The sequence below is a fragment of the Oncorhynchus keta genome, chromosome 12 (genome assembly GCF_023373465.1).
Source record: "Oncorhynchus keta strain PuntledgeMale-10-30-2019 chromosome 12, Oket_V2, whole genome shotgun sequence".
NCBI classification, from domain to species: Eukaryota; Metazoa; Chordata; class Actinopteri; order Salmoniformes; family Salmonidae; genus Oncorhynchus; species Oncorhynchus keta.
In genome coordinates this window covers 31,613,677-31,635,370 of record NC_068432.1, presented here as the reverse complement: position 1 = coordinate 31,635,370, position 21,694 = coordinate 31,613,677, and the positions used below count along the sequence as shown (strand labels likewise).

At 38.8% G+C, this 21,694-nt stretch overlaps 1 protein-coding gene across 2 annotated transcripts in view; it reads right to left on the bottom strand.

Annotated features, from left to right (window-relative positions):
* LOC118391326 (androgen receptor-like) overlaps positions 1-21,093 on the bottom strand; it is a 55,026-nt gene extending 33,933 nt beyond the window's left edge. Inside the window, exons 1-3 of one of the 2 annotated variants that reach the window (XM_035782606.2) lie at positions 19,012-21,093; positions 8,940-9,091; positions 5,584-5,700 (exon numbers count right to left, since the gene is read on the bottom strand). In XM_035782606.2, the coding sequence (XP_035638499.1) occupies positions 5,584-5,700; positions 8,940-9,091; positions 19,012-20,495 (1,753 nt within the window). In that variant the 5' untranslated portion in view covers positions 20,496-21,093. The remainder of the gene's footprint in view (positions 1-5,583; positions 5,701-8,939; positions 9,092-19,011) is intronic. The other variant, XM_035782607.2, reaches the window with a different exon arrangement.
* Between the last annotated feature and the right edge of the window lie 601 nt (positions 21,094-21,694).

Here is a 21,694-nt window from a genome sequence, read left to right as displayed (position 1 = left end):
CTGTCTATACAAAAATAAAAACCTATCAAAATAGGCTACTAAAGCATGATTTGGCCTCAGAGGATCATTAGCTACTTTAAAGAAATTGCATTAAATTGTATTGCCTACAGTTGGCTACAGTTGCCTACAGTTGCCTACAGTTGGAAGGAAGGGCAACCAATTTGTGCAGCTTACATGGAAAATTACAACTAGATTATTGTTGAGTTGCGACTGTCAGTGAAAAGTAGAGGCCCAGCCAGGCATAAAGCAATATTTAAAAATACAATCACGGGATGACATAGTTTGGAAAGCAAATGACTATTGCTGTAAAGAGACTACAATGAAAATACTCTAATCTGGCTTTTAGTTATCAAAATTCTCAATTTAATTGTGTGAACAACACTATAGCCTATCTTATTGGCACCAGTGAAGAACATTGGCCATATCCCTGGTGAGTGCGCACTGCGCATATTCACATTTTATCATTGCGTCAGTGCCAAATTTTTGGACGTCATATTCTATTTGTGTCTCCCCTTCTCGTAGGCCTATTATATGGACGTTGTTTTCATAGATCTGTTTGTCAGTGTCATTAGAGTAGGCTCCCTTGCAACTTGTCATATTAAACAAGATTCTGCTAATGTCTCCAGTCATATAAAGTGTAGTAGAATTGCATAACATTTATTTATAAAAAGGCCACATTTTTCCCGTTGTCACGGCTATTGAAGGATGAGGACCAAGGCTATACTGTATCTCTATAGGAAACTAACTGTAGAGGTAGCACACATCATGAAGTCTCTTGTATAAAGAAAATCTGACCAACTCAACTTCACCTTGGCAGCGTGGAGGGCGTACATTATCTTTATTTTTTTAAATGACGCCGACAAAACCATAAACAATACAAAACAAACAGTGATGCTTAAGGCTATGTCCCATCAAACAAAGTTAACTTCCCACAAACACAGGTGGGAAAAAGGGTACCTAAGTATGGTTCCCAATCAGAGACAACGATCAACGACAGCTGTCCCTGATTGAGAACCATACCCGGGCAAAACAGAAAATCATAGAAACACAGAACATAGAATGCCCACCCCAACTCACACCCTGACCAAACCAAAATAGAGACATGAAAAGGATCTCTAAGTTCAGGGCGTGACACCCGTGCAAAGAATGAAGAAGCGTGTCTGATATAGGCTAGCATATAGTTTAGGCCTACTCTACGCTATAGGCCATGCATTGAACAATCTTTTTTGTGAACAGTGATTGAGTTATGTTATTAGCCTAAATGAGTATCCAATCTACTCATCACATTACGAATAGTAGGCTATCTTACATAAGTCTACAAATGTGATGATGCATGGAATGCGTTATTAGAAAGGTGAATTTTTATGGTGAAAATTACCTTCCCCAAACATGAAACTCACATGCCGCCTATGTTCCTACATTGATTCTATTTGATGGAAAATCGTTGTTTTTTTGCAGTTTTAATTTGCAGTTTAAAGTAAAATATATGTCAAAATTGCCCAATCCAAAACGGCCACAACCGAAACTATAATGAAACCATAGAGATATACAGAGATCTCCTCTTTGTATCTGTGCCATTATGGAGTCTGTGACAGCATGGGCAGCATCATTGAGGCCATCTCCATTATAAAGTCACCATGCTCTACCAACTGAGCTACAGAGGATCACCATGTGGGTAGTCGACAAATGCACGCTTCAAGAAAAAGTGTGGAGTATTGAGATGCTTTGTCAGCAGGGGGGCTCCAACCCTTCAAGAGCCCAAACATTGACATCTATTTGGCCAAAATGTGGATGTCTATAATGTGTTATACTGTACTATATAATTAACTGTACTCTACTGTATTGTGCTGTACTATATTGTACTGTACCCTACACTACTGTACTGTACCATACTCTATTGCACTCTAATGTACTGTGCTCTCCTGCACTCTACTCGAGTTTACTCTACTTGAGTATCTTACAATTGAAGAAAGGGCCCATGGACTCTTGATCTAGTGGTATTGGTCTTGGCAATGTCTATACTAAAACAAGTTACATCCATCTAGAGTCCTAGATGTATTTATTTATGTGATTGACACTTCATACCGAAACACCACTTATTTTGTCAAAATAACATAGGTAAAGGAATAATTAAACGTCGAACAATATAATTTAGATGCATAACTAATTCAATCGATAGACAAGTTTCAGATTCATACAATCAACATGAACCATTTTACAGAGAACAATAGAGATGATATTTCTCTAGGTTTTGAAAATCAGGTAAAAAAAAATGTTTAAACTATTTTGTAAATTTTGTATGAAAATTCAATTTCGAAAAGTATCTGTAATAAAAGGTTAATCACAATGATCCCTACTGGTTCTCCCTTTATTGCAACTTTTTTACTATGTTCCAGTATGGAACAAATTTAGTGGAGTGGTAAGGAATTCAGGTAAATATTTAACATATGCAGAAAGGTAGAGTCATCTCCCAGTGTCTGGTGGAAAGTAGACTGAACCAGGTTTCCTCTGCTTTTTTGCCTATGCTTAGCTCCAATCTGTTTATTTTTTATCATGAAAAACTCCCCAGTCCGTAACGATTACAAGCATACTCATAAGATGATGCAACCACCACTATGCTTGAAAATATGGAGAGTGGTACTCAGTAAGGTGTTGTGTTGGATTTGCCCCAAACATAACACTTTGTTTTCAGGACAAAACGTTAATTGCTTTGCCACATTTTTCTTGCAGTATTACTTTAGTGCCTTGTTTGCAAACAGGATGCATGTTTTGCAATATTTGTATTCTGTACAGGCTTCCTTCTTTTCACTCTGTAAATTTGGTTAGTATTGTGGAGTACTATAACTACAATGTTGTTGATCCATCCTCAGTTTTCTACTATCACAGCCACTAAACTCTGTAAATGTATAGTCACAATTGGCCTAATGGTGAAGTCCCTGAGCAGTTTGCATCCTCTTTGGCAACTGAGTTAAGAAGGATGCCTGTACCTTTGTAGTGACTGGGTGTATTGATACACCATCCATAGTGATGACAACGGGTCCCGTTCACGGGATGGGGTGCCACTAGAGGTTAACAAGTCACATAATAAGTGGCACGGACTCACTTTGTGTGTAATAGTACATTTTAACATGATTTTTTAATGAGTACCTCATCTCTGTACCCCACAAATACAATTATCTGTAAGGTCCCTCAGTCGAGCAGTACATTTCAAACACAGATTCATCCACAAACTCATCTGACACGAATTAGCATAACGCAATGGACATAAATCTTCCTAGAAAATGTTCCTATTCATGAAAATCACAAGTGAAATATATTGGAACACAGCTTAGCCTTTTGTTAATCACCCTGTCATCTCAGATTTTCAAAATATGCTTTACAGCCAACGCTAGACAAGCATTTGTGTAAGTTTATCATAGCCTAGCATAGCATTATGCCTTGCTAGCAGCAGGCAACCTTGTCACGGAAATCAGAAAAGCAATCAAATTAAATTGTTTACCTTTGATGAACTTCGGATGTTTTCACTCACGAGACTCCAGGTAGACAGCCAAAGTTCATTTTTTCCCAAAATATTATTTTTGTAGGCGAAATAGCTCCGTTTTTGTTCTTCACGTTTGGCTGAGAAATTGCCCGGAAATTGCGGTCACCACAACACTGAAAAATATTCCAAATTAGCTCCATAATATCGACAGAAACATGGCAAACGTTGTTTAGAATCCATCCTCAAGGTGTTTTTCTAATATCTATTCGATAATATATCCGTCGGGACAATTCGTTTTTCACTAGGACCGATTGGAGTAATGGCTACCTCTGTATTTTACTCGAGAATCTCTCTCGGAGCCACCATGTGACCACTTACGCAATAGCCTACGGCTATTCTTCAACAGAAATGCGTAAAACTACGTCACAATGCTGTAGGCACCTTGGGGAATATGTAGAGAGCGTAAGCTCGTTTATGGTACATTCACAGCTGAATAGGGAGTCATTGGAACGCAGCGCTTTCAAAACCTGGAGCACTTCCGGATTGGATTTTTCTCAGGCTTTCGCCTGCAACATCAGTTCTGTTATACTCACAGACAATATCTTTACAGTTTTGGAAACATTAGAGTGTTTTCTATCCAAAGCAGCTGTCAATTATATGCATATTCTAGCATCTTTTCCTGACAACATATCCCGTTTAAAACGGGAACGTTTTTATTTCAACAATGAAAATACTGCCCCCTAACACCAAGAGGGTTTAAGCAAATCTTTACTCCTGAACTTATTTAGGCTTGCCATAACAAAGGAATACTCGGATACTTATTGACTCAAGACATTTCAGCTTTTCTTTTTTTAATGAATTTGTTAAAAATAATAATAATAATAAGTTATTCCACTTTGACATTATGGGGTATTGTGTGTAAGCCAGAGGCAAACATCTCAATTTAATCCATTTTAAATTCAGGCTATAACATAACAAAATATGGAAAAAGTCATGGGTGTGAATACTTTCTGATAGCACTGTATGTTGGAAGACATGTGCTGAACGTTTGGGGAAAAATAGGATACAACTGAGCTTTTTTTCAACCCCCAATTTGCACCACTTCTGTAAAATGGCCCATATTCACTCACTGGCCAGTTTATTAGGTAGGGCCATCTAGTACCGGGTCGGACACCCTTTGCCTCCAGAACCACTTGAAAAATTGGAGACATTTTACAAGGTGTGTTGTTCCATGCTGATGCGATGGCATCACGCAGTTGCTGTAGATTGGACAGTGGTACATTCATGCTGCGAACAGCCCGTTCCATCTCATCCCAAAGATACTCTATTGGGCATGGCCGCTGGGTGGGGGTGCTGTGGGGAATAATGAAGGCCAAGTGCACTATTTTTGTTGTATTTTTTCAGTTCCCTCAGCACCCCTACTTCCCGCAGCTATGCTATTGTGTTGAGGTCTGTGGACTGTGCAGGCCACACAAGTAAACTGAACTCGCTGTTATGTTCAAGTCAATGTTTTTCCACTCCTCAATTGTCGAGCATTGGAGCCGTTTTTCTTCTTGGTTTTAGCTGATAGGAGAGGAACCCGGTGTGGTTGTCTGCTGCAATAGCCCATCCGTGACAAGGATCGGCGAGTTGTGTGTTCCGAGATGCTGTTCTGCACAACAGTGTTGTACTGCGCCATTATTTGTCTGTCTGTAGCCCGCCTGCTATCTTGCATGATTCTTGCTATTCTCCTTTGACCTCAACAAGCTGTTTTCATTGACTGAATGTTTTTGTTTGTCGCACCGTTCTCGGTAAACCCTAGACACTATCGGGCGATCCGGCGCCGCCGGCACCGCCGATGATACCACGCAACACGCCCATTCTAACGTTCAATTGAACAGTAACTGAATGCCTCAATGCCTGTCTGCCTGCTTTATATAGCAACCCACAGCCATGTGACTCACTGTCTGTAGGAGCGATATGTTTTCGTGAATGGGGTGGTGTACCTAACAAACTGACAAACTTTTGTCCATGATTATCGATCAGTGAGTGGATGGATGGATGGCTAAGTACTTTGATTATTTCTCATTGACTTAAGAAATTGACATAATAGTTGTATTTACTTCCAAGGGTCATCCCAGCTTCAAAACACCTCCTCAGTCGACATGATGGGCAGTTCTTCCTTCTCAGCTTATCGATGGTGCAGTCATTTCTGCTGGCACACAGGTATTTCTGTTTCCCTAACAAAGATGCAAACAAAGATAAGATTTAGAATACGAAATTCTACTTTGAATTATTAAGAAAGGTACGTCATGGTTGTAAGTTGTAACATGGTTGTTAGTTACATCATGAATGATTACAGCAGGAACAGTTATACATTTTGCTCTCTTGCTTATCATGTCCAGTGTGATGATCATAAAAAGAAGGAGCTTAGACTATAAAATCTCCTCAGTGTACACACTTTTGTTGAAGAGTACATTGACATGCTCTGTAAGTAGCACATTGAAATAATCAAATCTATAATTTTACATAGCATGGTTTGATGGCAGTTATGCGGCTTCCACTCACAGTTCAATTAAGAAAGGAAAATACTGAACAAAACAAATGAATACCTAGGAGCTGGAAGGCAGCATTTTAGCTGGTGTTTTCTGTTATTTTTATGGCAGAGCATGGTCAATTAAAGAGACTATATTGCATCCAAAAATATTTTGCAACCAAAACTGCCATTGTACTGAAATAGTAATGGATTAGATATAATTGTCAGTCAAAGCCTGATTAACTTGCCTTGGTAGCTCAGAATGTTTGTGTTTAAATCTGATTTCCCAGAGGAGTAGGCTAGGATGAATGTAACTTTAGGCAATTTTGTAAAAAAGGACATTTTTTTATTTCTGTTGACATATTCCAAATTAACCATACTATGGACCATGGGAATTTTCCTTTGAAATACATTTAACAATTTTCCTTATGACATAATTTACATCTATTCTGAACAACAATATAACCACAACATGTAAAAGTGTTGGTCTCAAGTTTCATGATCTGAAAGAAAAGATCCCAGAAATGTTCCACACCCACAAAAAGCTTAGTCCTCTCAAATTTGGTGCACAAATTTATTTACATTCCTGTTAGTGAGCATTTATTATTTGCCAAGTAAATCTATACACCTGACAGATGTGGCATATCAATAATCTGATTAAACAGCATGATCATTACAGAGGTGGACCTTGTCCTGGGGACAATAAAAGAGAAATCTAAAATGTGCAGTTTTGTCACTCAACACAATGCCACAGATGTCTCAAGTTTTAGGGGAGCATACAATTGGCATACTGACTGCAGGAATGTCCACCAGAGCTGTTAGAGAATTGAATGTTAATTTCTCTACCATAAGCCACCTCCAATGTTGTTTTAGAGAATTTGGCAGTACGTCCAACCACATGTAAGGGTGGAAGCTCCACACCAGCCCAGGACTGCAACATCCAGCTTCTTCACCTGCCGGATCGTCTAAGACCAGCCACCTGGACAGCTGATGAAACTGAGGAGTATTTCTGGCTATAATAAAGCCCTTGTAGGGAAAAAAGCCAAGTGGGTGGGCCTATGACCACCCAGGGCCACTCATGGCTGCACCCTTGCCCAGTAATGTGAAATCCATAGATTAGTGCCAAATTATTTATTTCAATTGATTGATTTCCTTATATGAACTGTAACTCAGTAAAATCGCTGAAATTGTTTCATATTGCATTTACAGTATTCAGACACCTGGACATTTTCCACATTTTGTTACATTATAGCCTTATTCTAAAATTGATTAAATATTTTTTCCCCTCATCAATCTACACACAATACCCCATAATGAAGAAGCAAAAACAGGTTTTTAGACATGATTTGTATTCAAAAAAGGAATTAATTGAAATATTACATTTACCTTAAGTATTCAGACCCTTTACTCAGTACTTAATTAAAACACCTTTGGCAGCGATTACAGCCTCGAGTTTTCTTGGATATGACGCTACAAGCTTGGCAGACCTGTATTTGGAAAGTTTCTCAAATTCTTCTCTGCAGATCCTCTCAAGCTCTGTCAGGTTGGATGAGGAGCGTCGATGCACAGCTATTTTCAGGTCTCTCCGATCAGGTTCAAGTCCAGGCTCTGGCTAGGCCACTCAAGGACATTCCCGAAGCAACTCCTGCATTGTATTGGCTGTGTGCTTAAGGTCGTTGTCCTGTTGGAAGGTGAACCTTCACCCCAGTCTGAGGTCCTGAGCGCTCTGGAGCAGGTTTTCATCAAGGATCTCTCTGCACTTTGCTCTGTTCATCTTTCTCTCGATCCTGACTAGTCTCAAAGTCCCTGCCACTGATAAACATCCCCACAGCATGATGCTGCCACTACCATGCTTTACTGTAGGGATGGTGCCAGGTTTCTTCCAGACGTGACGCTTGGCATTCAGGCCAACGAGTTCAATCTTGGTTTCATCAGACCAGAGAATCTTGTTTCTCATGGTCTGAGAGTCCTTTAGGTGCCTTTTGGCAAACTCCAAGCGGGCAGTCATGTGCCTTTTACTGAGGAGTGGCTTCTGTCTGGCCACCCTACCATAAAGACCTTATTGGTGGAGTGCTGCAGAGATGGTTGTCCTTCTGAAAGTTTCTCCTATCTCCACAGAGGAACTCTGGAGCTCTTTCAGAGTGACCATCGGGTTGTTGGTCACCTACCTGACCAAGGCCTTTCTCCCCTGACTGCTCAGTTTGGCCAGGCGGCCAGCTCTAGGAAGGGTCTTGGCGGTTCCAAACTTCTTCCTTTTAAGAATGACAGAGGCCACTGTGTTCTTGGGGACCTTCAATGTCACAGAAATGTTTTGATACCCTTCTTCAGATCTGTGCCTTGACAAAAATCCTGCCTCTGCGCTCTACGGACAATTCTTTCGACCTCATGACTTTGTTTTTCCTCTGACATGCACTGTCAAATGTGGGACCTTATATAGACAGGTGTGTGCCTTTCCAAATCATGTCTAATCAATTACATTTACCACAGGTGGACTCCAATCAAGTTGTAGAAAAATCTCAAGGATGATCAATGGAAACAGGATGTACCTGAGCTCAATTTTGAGTCTCATATCAAAGAGTCTAACTACTTATGTAATTCAGTTTTATATATATATATATATATATATATACATGTATATATAAAACACTTGCAACTTATTCTAAACCTGTTTTTGCTCTGTCATTATGGGGTATTGTGTGTAGATTTATGATTTTTTTACATTTTTTAAAATCAACTTTAGAATAAGACTGTAATGTAACAAAATGTGAAAAAAAGTAAAGGGATCTGAATACTTTCTGAATGCACTGTATGTTTTTGTTCAGTGTAATACATAAATACATTATTTCCAAAAAGCATGAGAGGTGGCTCTGACATATGGATCCCATTTCCACCATTAATGCTCTGCTCTGTCTTCTGTGTGAAGAGGTGCAACTTAAGTCTTACCTTCTGCGGCTCTCTTGAAGAACACTTTGCAGCTGCCACAGGTGAGCGCTCCATAGTGGCAGCCGGATGCCTCTTCTGCACAGATCAGACAGGTCCTCTGGGGCGGGAAGAAGAACTCCATGGGGTACATGTGGTCGCTGCCACCCTCAAACCTTTAGGAATATAGTAAAGGCTTTTAGAAAACAACAAAATCATATACACAAACAGTACAGAATTAGTCAACAGCATCATTCAATAAGTATCTGAGTTCCTATTATCTTCTGCCTCTCTCTATTGCCACTACATACACTCTGATAAGGTGTTTCCTGCCATTTTAACAAAAGTAATATAATATATGCTATTTAGCAAACACTTTTATCCAAAGTGATTTACAGTCAGTCAGTCATGCGTGCATACATTTTACATGTTGGTGGGCACTGGAATCAACCCACAACCCTGGCAGTGCAAGAGCAATGTTCTCCCAACTGAGCCATACACCAGGAGGTGACCATGAACCTAATGCTTGAGGCCTGTATTTTTTTTCTATAGGGGTTACACCATTGAGAAAGGACTAGTGGACTTGTCTAAAATATTCAAATTCATCAAAACTATCATAGTATATCTGCAGAGCTTCATTGTCCACATGATAATTGACAAACACAGAGCAATTGCTCGGATGAAATTAACATTATGCAAGGCACGTCACGTCACATAAGCAAGTTGATCTTCTGCTAAAAATAAACATGGTTAGCTATAAGCCACTGACTTAGAAGGGGAAAAATGACCAACACCTCACACAGAAGCTGACTGCCAATCTGGACCATAGTCCATGATCAAAATGAAACGTGATTGCCTCTGGCTGGCATTCTATAGGACTCCTCACATTGAGGCCTCAGGTGCAATACTACTACCATCAAGTGCATCACCTATTCGTGTGGTTCTATAGAAATAGTGAAACGGGTAAATCCATTTGAATTGAATCACCCCTTTTGACTTGAACGAAACCTTCCATACATATTTGCCCATTGTAGAGGTGTTGTAAATAACAAGGAGGTCTGTACACTCTTTAAGCTCCCAATTCACTGCTTTATTGACCACGTTTCTATCCGAAACCGATCTTCTTCAGTTTTTTTTGTTTGACCTGGCGAAGATTAGTTTCAAATGGAAACATAGGCAATAAAGTGGTGAATTGGGAGCTTAAAGGGTGTGCAGACCTCCTTGTTATTTACTAGTATACTTTATTAGCACCTATGTTTTTTAAGGATGTGCATATGACCACAAACCTTGCCATTGTAGAAGTGCCCAGAAAGTGACTTTTTGGACCTGAATGCCAAAATATTCAAGAGATAAAGGTGTTTAAAGTTGACCCATTTTGCATACCCCGCTATACCATGAAACATCCATGTCTTCATCACTGTAATGGATAAACAGTTGAGACTGATATAATTTAAAAGCTTACAAACAGGGTTGTCAAATTATAAGATAATTTCTAGAGAATTGTATTTATTTATTTTTTAAATTACATTTTGACAATTCAATTATCTACAAAAGCATAAAATTCATATTCACAGATTGTAGCTTAGACCCTACTTTACATTATCTAAGGTTTTTGTGTTGTGCCTGCCATCGGTTTTGACATTACATGCTCTTGAATACAAGGTGGGTGCTATGTTTTGGCTGATAAATGTACTAAAATGGGAATACAAATATAATGTGAACTTTCAAATGATACCACAAAGATGATTGGAGGTCCACACATCAGAGAATATTGACTTGAATGGATATATCTGTTGTTGTAAATGTTATTGTCAATCCTCCATAGGAAACCTATTTAAATCATACTAATATAGATAATAGAATAGACTTGACCATTTAAGTTGACATACAACGGGTGGATCTGTGGTATAGTAATTAATTAGTTGTTAAAATGTCAATTCAATTTAAATGTCAATAGTGTACCAGCTACATTGCAATGGTCTGAAGAGATAGGTCCATTATATGATGTCACATCCTGACCTTAGTTCCTTTTTTATGTCTCTGTTTTAGTGTGGTCAGGGCATGAGTTGGGGTGGGCATTCTATGTTTTTGTTCTATGTTTTGTATTTCTATGTTTGGCCTGGTATGGTTCCCAATCAGAGGCAGCTGTCGATCGTTGTCTCTGATTGAGAACCATACTTAGGTAGCCTGTTTTGCCACGATGTTTTGTGGGTAGTTGTTTTCTGTGTCGGTGTTTACCATACAGAACTGTTTCGTGTCGGTCAAGCTCTTTGTTTTTTTGGTCATTTAGTGTTCTGTTTATTTTATTAAACATCATGAACACTTACCACGCTGCACCTTGGTCCTCACCTTCTTCCACCAATGACAGCTGTTACATATGAATTATATTTCTATGATTGAAATGACACCCAATCTGTATTCAAGAGCATGTCGTGTCTTAACCGATGGTGGGCACAACACAAAACCTCAGCTGATGTGAAATAGAGTGTAAGCTACAACATATGCAAATATGGAGAAATAATAAATCTGAGTTTACGTGTTTTCAATCATTTGTGTTAAAGGTTTGTAAATTACAATTTGTATTCCTTTATATACATATATTTTTTAAATAATACAATTGATAACACTGTGTGAGCTTTTAAATTATATCACACTTATTTTCCAGGGATGAAGACATGGATGTCTCATGGTATGGTAAAGTATCAAAGTGGCTCAACTTTGAGCATCTTTATCTCCTAAATGTTTGGGCATTCAGGTCCAAACATTCCCTTTCTGACCACTTCTTACATTAAAGTTGTGTTTAAATCAAAAGGGATGCTGATTTAAATCAAATGCATTGAACCAAAATTGTATTTTATGAACAGATCCAGATTTATTTAATCATTTTGACTTTTCTCCCTCTGATGCACAGTTTCTAAGTGAGATGAGAATTTGTCTGATCTCCCATTAGAGCTGGACAGAGGGTGTGATGAGAGAGTGTGGGAAAGGTGAGAACAGCAGTGCCGGGGCCAGGGGGGCAAGAGGGCTGCTCTACTGCAGCTGTGAGCACAGGAAGAGATTGGAAAGTGTGTACAGACATAACTATAATTCAATGACACGTAATGTAAGATGTCAAGGCTCTATATAAAAAATGCAAGGACAAAGCTTATAACCAATCACCAAAACAGTCATCTATACAGTATCTGCAGTATGCTAAATGCCCACTCGGTCAGAATCTAGAGCAAGAGAGGTCAGCTGTAAGGGAATAAAGCACAAGGCTCAGTTTTGTCATAGTTACCTCTGAACAGCTATCAGTGGCTTAATATTTAATTTGACATGACTATATACAGTTGAAGTTGGAAGTTTACATACACTTAGGTTGGAGTCATTAAAACTCACTTTTCAACCACTCCACACATTTCTTGTTAACAAACTATAGTTTTGGCAAGACGGTTAGGACATCTACTTTGTAAATGGCACAAGTAATCTTTCCAACAATTGTTTACAGACAGATTATTTCACTTATATTCCACTGTATCACAATTCCAGTGGGTCAGAAGTGTACATACACTAAGTTGACTGTGCCTTTAAACAGAGTGGAACATTCCAGAAAACGATGGCTTTAGAAGCTTCTGATAGGCTAATTGACATCATTTGAGTTAATTGGAGGTGTACCCGTGGATGTATTTCAAGGCCTACCTTCAAACTCAGTGCCTCTTTGCTTGACATTATGGGAAAATCAAAATAAATCAGCAAAGACCTCAGAAAAAAATGGTAGACGTTATCCACTTTTGCAATAAACATTTCAGGGAAATAGTTAGAATTCTTGGAATTCCAAAATGAGATGTGCATTTAGGATAGGTGGCAATACTGCAGGACATTAATAAGTTGATGGCATATCCTGTGGATGTCAACATGGCGTATTAATGTGAATGTATAGGGCAGGCATGGCAAGGCAGGGGTAAACAGAAATTATCAGAAAAGCTGAATAATTGTATTTCAGACGGGTTCTGACCAATTTGACTATTCATAAAACGCTATTAGGCAAAACATCTCCACTTCTAAATTGTATTGTTAAAATCATCAAGGATTAAAAAAGTATGTGATTTTATATTGGAAAGAATCTTACTCCTCTGAAATTACCATTCAGCCTCACTGTCAAAGACTTGTAACCACAGAATTCTACTGAATCAAAGCGGATGTCCTTTGTCAGGGAGAGCCGGGACAAAAGTAACACGTGGCGAAAGTAACACGCCCATTTTCTCAGATAACACAGAAGCTAGAATGATGTAGTCAAGTCAGCATGTTCCTAATGTGGAGGATGAGCTCACTGCAAAGAAACAGCCTATTCCCACCATGTTTCGCAGAGTTATCAACAAAAAGTGGTTATGAGCGATGTATGTCACAAAACGGACCAGCAAGTGATTTTTGGTTGTAGAGTTGTGTTGAGTTATTTAAGGGTCCAAACATATGTCATTTTCTTAACCCATCTAGTGACTAAATGACAGCATAGGCTTCAAGTCTTGGGTGTTAGCCTGGGAGAAGCTACAGGGGAGATGATTGGGAAGAAACTAACACACTGTAAACTAATGACTTTTAATAAAATCAAATAAACGTTCAAGCACAGGCCATTGTCTCCTCTAGTTCATTTTGCTTTTATAATGTTAGCAAAACATTAACTGACTGACTGAATGTTTGAAAATTGTATATGACATCATTAGAATTATGCCTTAATCAATTGACTTGATGGCTCAGCTTCTCACATAAGCTTTTATCGACAGGTTAGTGGTTAAAATATATATCTTTATGAATCTGGGGGTCAATTACCTTATGTCAAGCCATGGAAATGTGATAAGCATGATACCTTTGCAGTTTGTAAAGAGAATTAAGATGTTTATTCTATCAAGACACGAGGAGGGTGCATGACAAGGACAGCTGGAGTGCACCTGATTGGTAGATCTAAGCATGAACAGTCATTGAAAATGGTGAAAAACATATCCTACTACATTCCCATGAAAGTGAGATGAGAAAATTATGGTTAATGTAGCTATTATGTGATCCATTTTAATCTGATTAATATTGTAAGGCAAAATATTGTGGTTGTGCAGCATTGCTATGTTGATGGTTCATTTTCATACATTTCTAACTTATAGCATTATTCAAATCGGCACAAACATGAAATGATGGCTGATAGTACATTTGTTGAAAGTAAAGACCATAACAAACCAGAAACATGAAGATAAGACTTTTGTGAACTTCTCGCCAAATGTTACTTCTGTCCCAAGGCTATTTTACTCCCACCGGCAGGTACAAAATTGACATTGCGGTAGTTCTGTTCTCTGTCTATTTAATTTAAACTAATTTACCCTAGAAAAGTAATTACAGTTTCTCATGGTATATGATATATATGTTATTTGTAATAAAATACGGTGTCTCTAGCTCTATTGGGCTCCCAAGTGGCGCAGCGGTCTAAGGCTGTATCACCTCCGCCCGTGATTGGGAGTCCCATTGGGCGGCGCCCAATTGGCCCAGGGTTGTCCGGGTTTGGCCAGGGTAGGCCATCATTGTAAATAAAGAATTTGTTCTTAACTGACTTGCCTAGTTAAATGAAAGTTAAATAACTATTTTACCCTACCCACCCCATCTAACCAGTTTGAAATGAAATTCACATTCAAGAAATAAATGTCGCCGAGGTGAATGACTACTCCACATGAACAAAATAAGCTATTCTGAATTTGATATAACAGGAGGCTGATATCAAGAATGCTGCCCATAAGCCAATTGGAGCTAATAGCCATATGGTTTGTAAGTTCAAAAACTGACGCAAATAGCACTTAGACATTTTAGACCTTAGAATCAACATAATATTTTACACTGCAGGTGGTGTGTGACTTTGACATGTGAATTGTCATTAGCACAGCACTTTCATGCTTGAGGTGCAATTTGGAGAGTAATTTAGAATCTCAGGTAAATTCATTGTCTCATTTAGTGAGTGGATCAGATGGTTAGGTCATCAAAATCAGCAGTGGAGTGCTGACTATTAGTGCATCCAGCCCTTTGTCCTCAAAAAGGGTGTCGTCGTCGTCCCCCCACACACACACACACACGCACACATACACCTCAAATGACGAAACAAATTCAAACAACCTTTCCCAGTCATAAAGCCCAGTGCATTGCAGGCTGCCACCTGCTTGTGTTGTGAGTGTATAAAAACAATGCCATAATGAGCCATGAGGCCAAGGAAGCTACATCAAATAGGACAAGAGGGATCTGAGGCATGAAGCCCACTCTTAGTCCAGTGGGGAATGAGAGTGATCCGAGTGAGGGAGTGGTGGAAGCCACCTCTGGTAAAGATGATTCAACTTTACAGCCAGACACTGATTGGGAGTGATGGTGGAATAAACACACATATAGTAACAGTACTGAGCAAACAATATGCATTAAAAACACCAGCATTTCATGGATAGAGTTAGATTTAAAGCAAATTTTATATAGTTTTGAATAGCGAATGCAGGAATATACATTTTATTGTTTTTTTTTTTTTTAACTGAAACTTACAGTGTAAAGAACTATACTGCCTGTGTGATATTGGTTGGAAATCCGTCCGGCTGCTATAATGTGGAAACGATAGAACATCATCTTCATTAATAGTTACAAATATGCAAATATGCCTCTCATGACATGTTGATGACAGCTAAAGGTAAGGAACAGTCCAAAAAGAAGTGTTAGGTGCCAGTGACTGCTTAGTAAGACAAAAATCTATTTTCACACCAAACAGAGCATAATTGCTGCAACAGAAATTGACAACATAATTGACCCTTTGTCTAACAAGCCTTTTATAGGCCTATCTTGTTCTTCCACACTTCCATATTCCATTCAGTCACTGTGCTGAGCTTTTTGGAGCCAGAGTATAGATAATATATTATTACTGACCAATTTGAACATGTATCCATAGAACACCATAACATCCCATGGTTGGTGAATTATCTCTGATGTTTGTATTTACTTCCATAGTTGGATGAAGCCTGATCAGACATGCTTTGTTATAGTTCCAGTCCATGAAAAAAATGCACCATTAGATAATATATTGCTTATAAAAGCATCCTATAGAGCAGGGGTATTCAACCTCACCTGGTTGTCTAGGTCTAAATTGAAAGGGAAAAAATTAGTGTCCTTGGTCTAAATCAGTCTATGATTAGAGGGGAATGCAGTGGAACTGGCTTCGAGGTCCAGGGTTGAGTTTGAGGGCTATAGAGGAAGCTATAACAATTAGCACTCATGTGTAATTGAAAAGGCATGGTCTGGATGTCCCTTCGCAGTTATAAACTGGCTATTGGGATACTTCTAGAACTGTGAACACACCAGAGGGGTTACTGTTTATGTTGACTAAGATACAAATCTTAAAAGCACTCAATGTGATGTAATAGGTCTGTGTTTGGTATAATTGTAGTTGCTGCTGTTATATTGCAGATCAGAACAATGTACGTGTTAATGCCACAATGTGAAACATTTTCTGACAAAGACAATATTACTTTGTCTACGGTGTAATTGAATAAACAATCAAATTCACATAGGAACTCAAGCTAGGGCTCAGTTATAGTGGGCCTATCAGACCATTTAAAAATGTATATAGATGAGCTCTCCAAGTTAGAGAAAGATATTCTAAAATATGGCCATGTGTATGAATAATGTGGGGCTGCTGTCAAACGGGCAGTAAAGTAGATCACCAGTTAACTCATGTAAAACTAGATCTCTATCTCATGACATTAATCATAGTGCTAAATGTAAAGACTTCTAACAATGTGGAAACGAGGAATACCGTACACACAAGCATGCAAATCTAGCGTTATTGCTACCCATTACAATACATGCAACTGTTTGATATAAATTCCATACCACTTCAATATCTTAGAAACATCTTGTAAATGCAAATACCAAAATTCAAAACTACAGGGCAAAATGAATCAACAGGTAAGGGCATCAATAATGCACTATTATCCTGAGTTGGAGAAATATTACTCCCTGTAACAGATATTATAGAGATGCGTATTGTCTAAGTCTTTGTCTTCTGGTTGGGAATAATTGAGCTACAGATTCAAACATGTTTGAGATTCAAAAATGCTTTCTCCTGGGCAGGAAGGAAGAATGTTGTTTATAAATCTCTTGTAACTAAATTTAAATGAAGGGGCCCACGTCTCATATGATCATGTTAGTAAATGGTTTATACTGTAAACAAGATTTTATAGCATTTCTTGTTCTGAATATATGAGAATTGAGATCATCAGTAGTCATTTTTGGAGTAAGAAAAATGTGACTGGACCGATAACAACCATCTCCCTCCACTCAGTTTTAGGGTATGCAGTGTCTTGTGTGTAAGATAAGAAAGTCTGCTCATTGAATTCTTACAGTCCCTCAAACGCCTATCTTCACAGAGCCTGTACATCAGGGATCATCAACTAGAGTCAACTGCAGGCTGATTTTTCCTTGAGTGGTTGTTCAGGGGGCCTTAACATAATTACAAATATTTTGTAGACCGCAAATTGACAGCAAGAAGCCCAAATAGATACATTTGACTAAAACATAATAATTTCACACCTGCTTACATTTGTATACAATCACGTGTCTCTCTATTATGTGTGGAAATACTTTGGACCAGATTTTCTAAATTAAAAGCACTTGGAGCTGATTTGCTGGTATTTTTTGAGGTTATCAAAAAAAAAATCAGTAAATGTTCTAAAAATTTGGCCGGCGATCTACCAGTTGGGGAATCCTGCTCTTAGGAAAAAAGATGCTATCTACAACCAAAAAGGGTTCTTTGGTTGTCCCCATAGGAGAACCCTTTGAAGAATCCTTTTGGGTTCCATGTATAACCCTTTCCACAGAGGTTTCTGCATGGAACCCAAAAGAGTTATTATACCTGGAACAAAAAGGGTTCTCCTATGGGGACAGCTGAAGAACTCTTTTGGAACTCTTTTTTTCTAAGAGTGTAGTCTGTATATATAATGTATTTATCTTATTATATAGGCTACATGACCATCTCTTGAAAAATTACAGGTTCGCTTTAAGGTTGAGACATTGATTTGACTACCTTTGAATGAAAATGATGTATACCATATACCCTGTGTGGTCCAATAAGGGCTCTATTTTGTGTCATTCCATCCATCCTACTACACCAAACACCAAATCACTGTGAGTAAAACATTAAAGACGTACTCAGTGTAATACAGACACTACAAATATGATACTTGCTTTTTTGCATGATATTAGTTGCACATTCCACAAGCAGGATTTATGTTGGACAACTGTTCATTTTCATAGTAGCCTATGAAAAGCATTGTTAATCAATTCAACAACACATTTTTTATTTTGCGATCGAGAAATGTTCCATGGCTCTCAACACAACAGATATGTAAATCATGCGGCATGTGGCTGTGTGTCCAATCAAACTATATGGAAACGTTATACAGACAACATAATAGTAAAATAAGTTCTAATGAATCCTAGAAGGTCTCATTTCTTTAAAAAAGCAAAAACAGACAAGCACTATGGATATACACTATTCAGAGCTTAGAACTATAGATGCTCAAAGTAGTCTACAAAGTAGGCTTAAAACACCTTTATTTGCTGTAATACAATGATATGGAGGTGCAACTTTGCAATTCCTCTACGATGTACAAATCTGAACTGTTAAAATGTGATGTTTTTTTCTGTTCCTTCAACACTATTCACAGCAATCCTTTACAGGATCAGTAGTGGCCTAACCTATGCAGAATTCATTCTCATTCTATGTTAATACTGCAGTAACCACCGCATTGTGTAATACTAAGAGTGCTAAATTTATTAAAGATAATCAAATAAACGCAACACTATATAATTTGCAATATTACCATTTGGCAATGGGGTAGTTGATTTTTTTCTTCAAATACATATTATCAATATAACAGTAGGAAGAGGGAATTAAGAATTGGAATTATGCAGCCCATAACATTGTAAAATATGACAGGTGACAGATTGCTTTGTTACACTGAATTTACAAATGTAGGTTAATTACACCATAATAAGGGCACTGTAATGTAACGTGTTTCTGTGTATTTGGGCATGTCAATAAAGTTCTTACCTGGCATCTGTGTAAGAGACATCCAGACTGTCACCAACCTCATTTTTTATGCATGGGGAGTTGGGATAGGGCATCCTCCCTAGCATCTCGCCCGGGTACCACTGCTCAGGAGTTGGCCGCTCTCTGCGCACGAGTCCCCCACCCCTCTCATATTCATGAGGGTTACAAATTAACGCAGTGTCCGGTCCCGCAATGTATGAATTCAGTCCATATTGTGTATTGTCATTGTCATTATACCTGTACTGAAAGTCCCATGACGTTCCGGCAGGTTCATTATGCCTATTAAAGGCCTCAGATTTTATCTTGACACTGTACTGTTGTTGTAAGTAGTCAGCATATTTGTCCTCCATAGTCTCTCCAGTTTCACCGACATGTGCTGGGGGTTTGTAGAACACATGAGAAGAGTTTCTGTCTGTTTCGGTTTGACTGAAGTGTGCCAAGTGTACTGGCAACAGTTGGTCAAAATGATAAGACGCTGAGCGAGCTCCTGTATTCAGAAAATGATCTGTTTCTTTTGAAGTCGGGTCATCCCTGTTTTCATTCAGTCTAAACTCCTGTTCATCTGTGGATGGATGTCCGGAGCTAAAGTGCTGTATGGTCGCCACTTTTTCTGTAAGGTTGTTTGCAGGGGAACTTTGAAATATCTCAACTAGTTGTTTATCACTTTGTAGTGGCTTGGCATAGCGCTCACTGGGGCATGTGTATTCTGTTATGGAGACGTTTTCTCCAGCTCCAGAACATTTCAATAGAGGCACCTCAAACAAATAGTTTTCTTGACTTTGGTGATTTACGCTGGATGGTGCGTGATTAGGTCCCAGGTCAGTCATCTCATTTGAGTCCATGGTCAATCCCAGTGACACAGAAACAGCGTTGCAGAGCTCCCTCGCCGTTTTTGAGATGGTGCTGCAGGCAGAACTGGAGCAACTGCTCGCCACACAGGCCTCACTGTTATGATTTAACTCATTTCCGTGATGGGACACAGAGGGTTGACAGGGCTGTTGTTCGGTGTTGGAGACTTGCTGTCCAGAGCGATACGATCCGTATTCATTCGCGTTTGGATTGTCTGATTCGTTCAAAGAGGAAAACCCGGCTTTGTTCCCTTTTGAGCTTTTGGCAAAATGAATACGACATGCCACTGATTCGAGTGTTCTGGAAAAACAAACGCTGTCATCTTCCCTCACTTCAATATCAGAATTGCGAGCCGTTCCTGACCATATTTCTTTTCGGGATGATTGCCGGCTCGTTTGGCGCACCTCCCAGGGTTGTTTATTCTGCAAGAAACTGTACTTTGAACTACAAAAGTCCAAGCTTTCAGTGACATTCGTGTTACTCGGCAATGCTTGCACGTTGTGGAAAACGTTTTGGAAAGGTCCGCGAAAAACTAGGTTTGTGGAGTCACAAACTCCCCCTAATCCAACCGGAATCTCCATAGTCCAAAAAAACGTCTGAGTTGTAAAAATGAGGTTCGTGAAAACCAAGTTCATTGACAAGAATGTAAAGTCATCGGCCCATTGGCGTTTAACAAAACAATGAGTCAGCTAATTAGACCTATCTTTAAAAAAATAGGAGGATAGGCCTATTGCGTAATTTAATAGATTTTTTGTCCGAAATATTTAGCCTAAACCAAAAATGATTTGCCCAGTTAATATAAAAAGGTTTGAAGACAAATATGTCGTTATTTCATAAAATGCTTACGGATTCAGATATTTAAAAAAAGTTCATGCATGCATTTTGACATTATAAAGCCAACAGAAGTATCCTACATGTCAGATGTGCGCTCACCATCCATGAAGGCGAAAATGAAAATTGTCCTGACTGAAGTGATGTTCTGAAGTCGATGGACTATAATCGTGGCTATTTTTCCTTGTTGTCTGTGTCCAATCTGGCAAATGCGTATCCGGAGGGAAGCGGTGCCTGTTTCAATCATGAAACTCCTCTAGTAGGCTAACGTTTAATATCCATAAAGGTGCAAGCCTACAAAAGAGTGATGATGCATCCAAAAAACTCGTGAGACAACTGAACACACCCCGGTTGAACAGCAATTAATGCTTGGTTTTTAAGAATGTTTGGATTGCTGCAAGTTTGCGCAGGGACAAAGTTATCTTCCAATGTCCTTGAGCGCTTTTTGCCGTCAGCCTGTGAGTTTGGCAGCATTCCTTAATGACCAAATAAATATATTTGGATTAAGGCCAGTTGGCCTACAGAGCGTAATTGAAAATACATGTATATATATTACATGTAAGTAACACACATACAGTACCAGTCAAAAGTTTAGACACACTTACTCATTCAAGGGTTTTTCTTTATTTATACTATTTTCTACATTGTATCATAATATTGAATACATCAAACTATGAAATAACACATATGGAAGCATGTAGTAAGCAAAAAACTGTTAAAACAAATCAAAATATATTTTAGATTCTTCAAAGTAGTTTTGCGTGTACTATTTAATGAAGCTGTCAGTTGAGGACTTGTGAGGCATCTGTTTCTCAAACTAGACACTAATGTACTTGTCCTCTTGCTCAGTTGTGCTCTGACGCCTCCCGCTACTCTTTCTATGCTGGTTAGGGCTAGTTTGCGTTGTTCTGCGTTGTACGAGATCTTCAGTTTCTTGGCAATTTCTCGCATGGAATTGCAGTCATTTCTCAGTTCAAGAATAGACTGACGAGTTTCAGAAGAA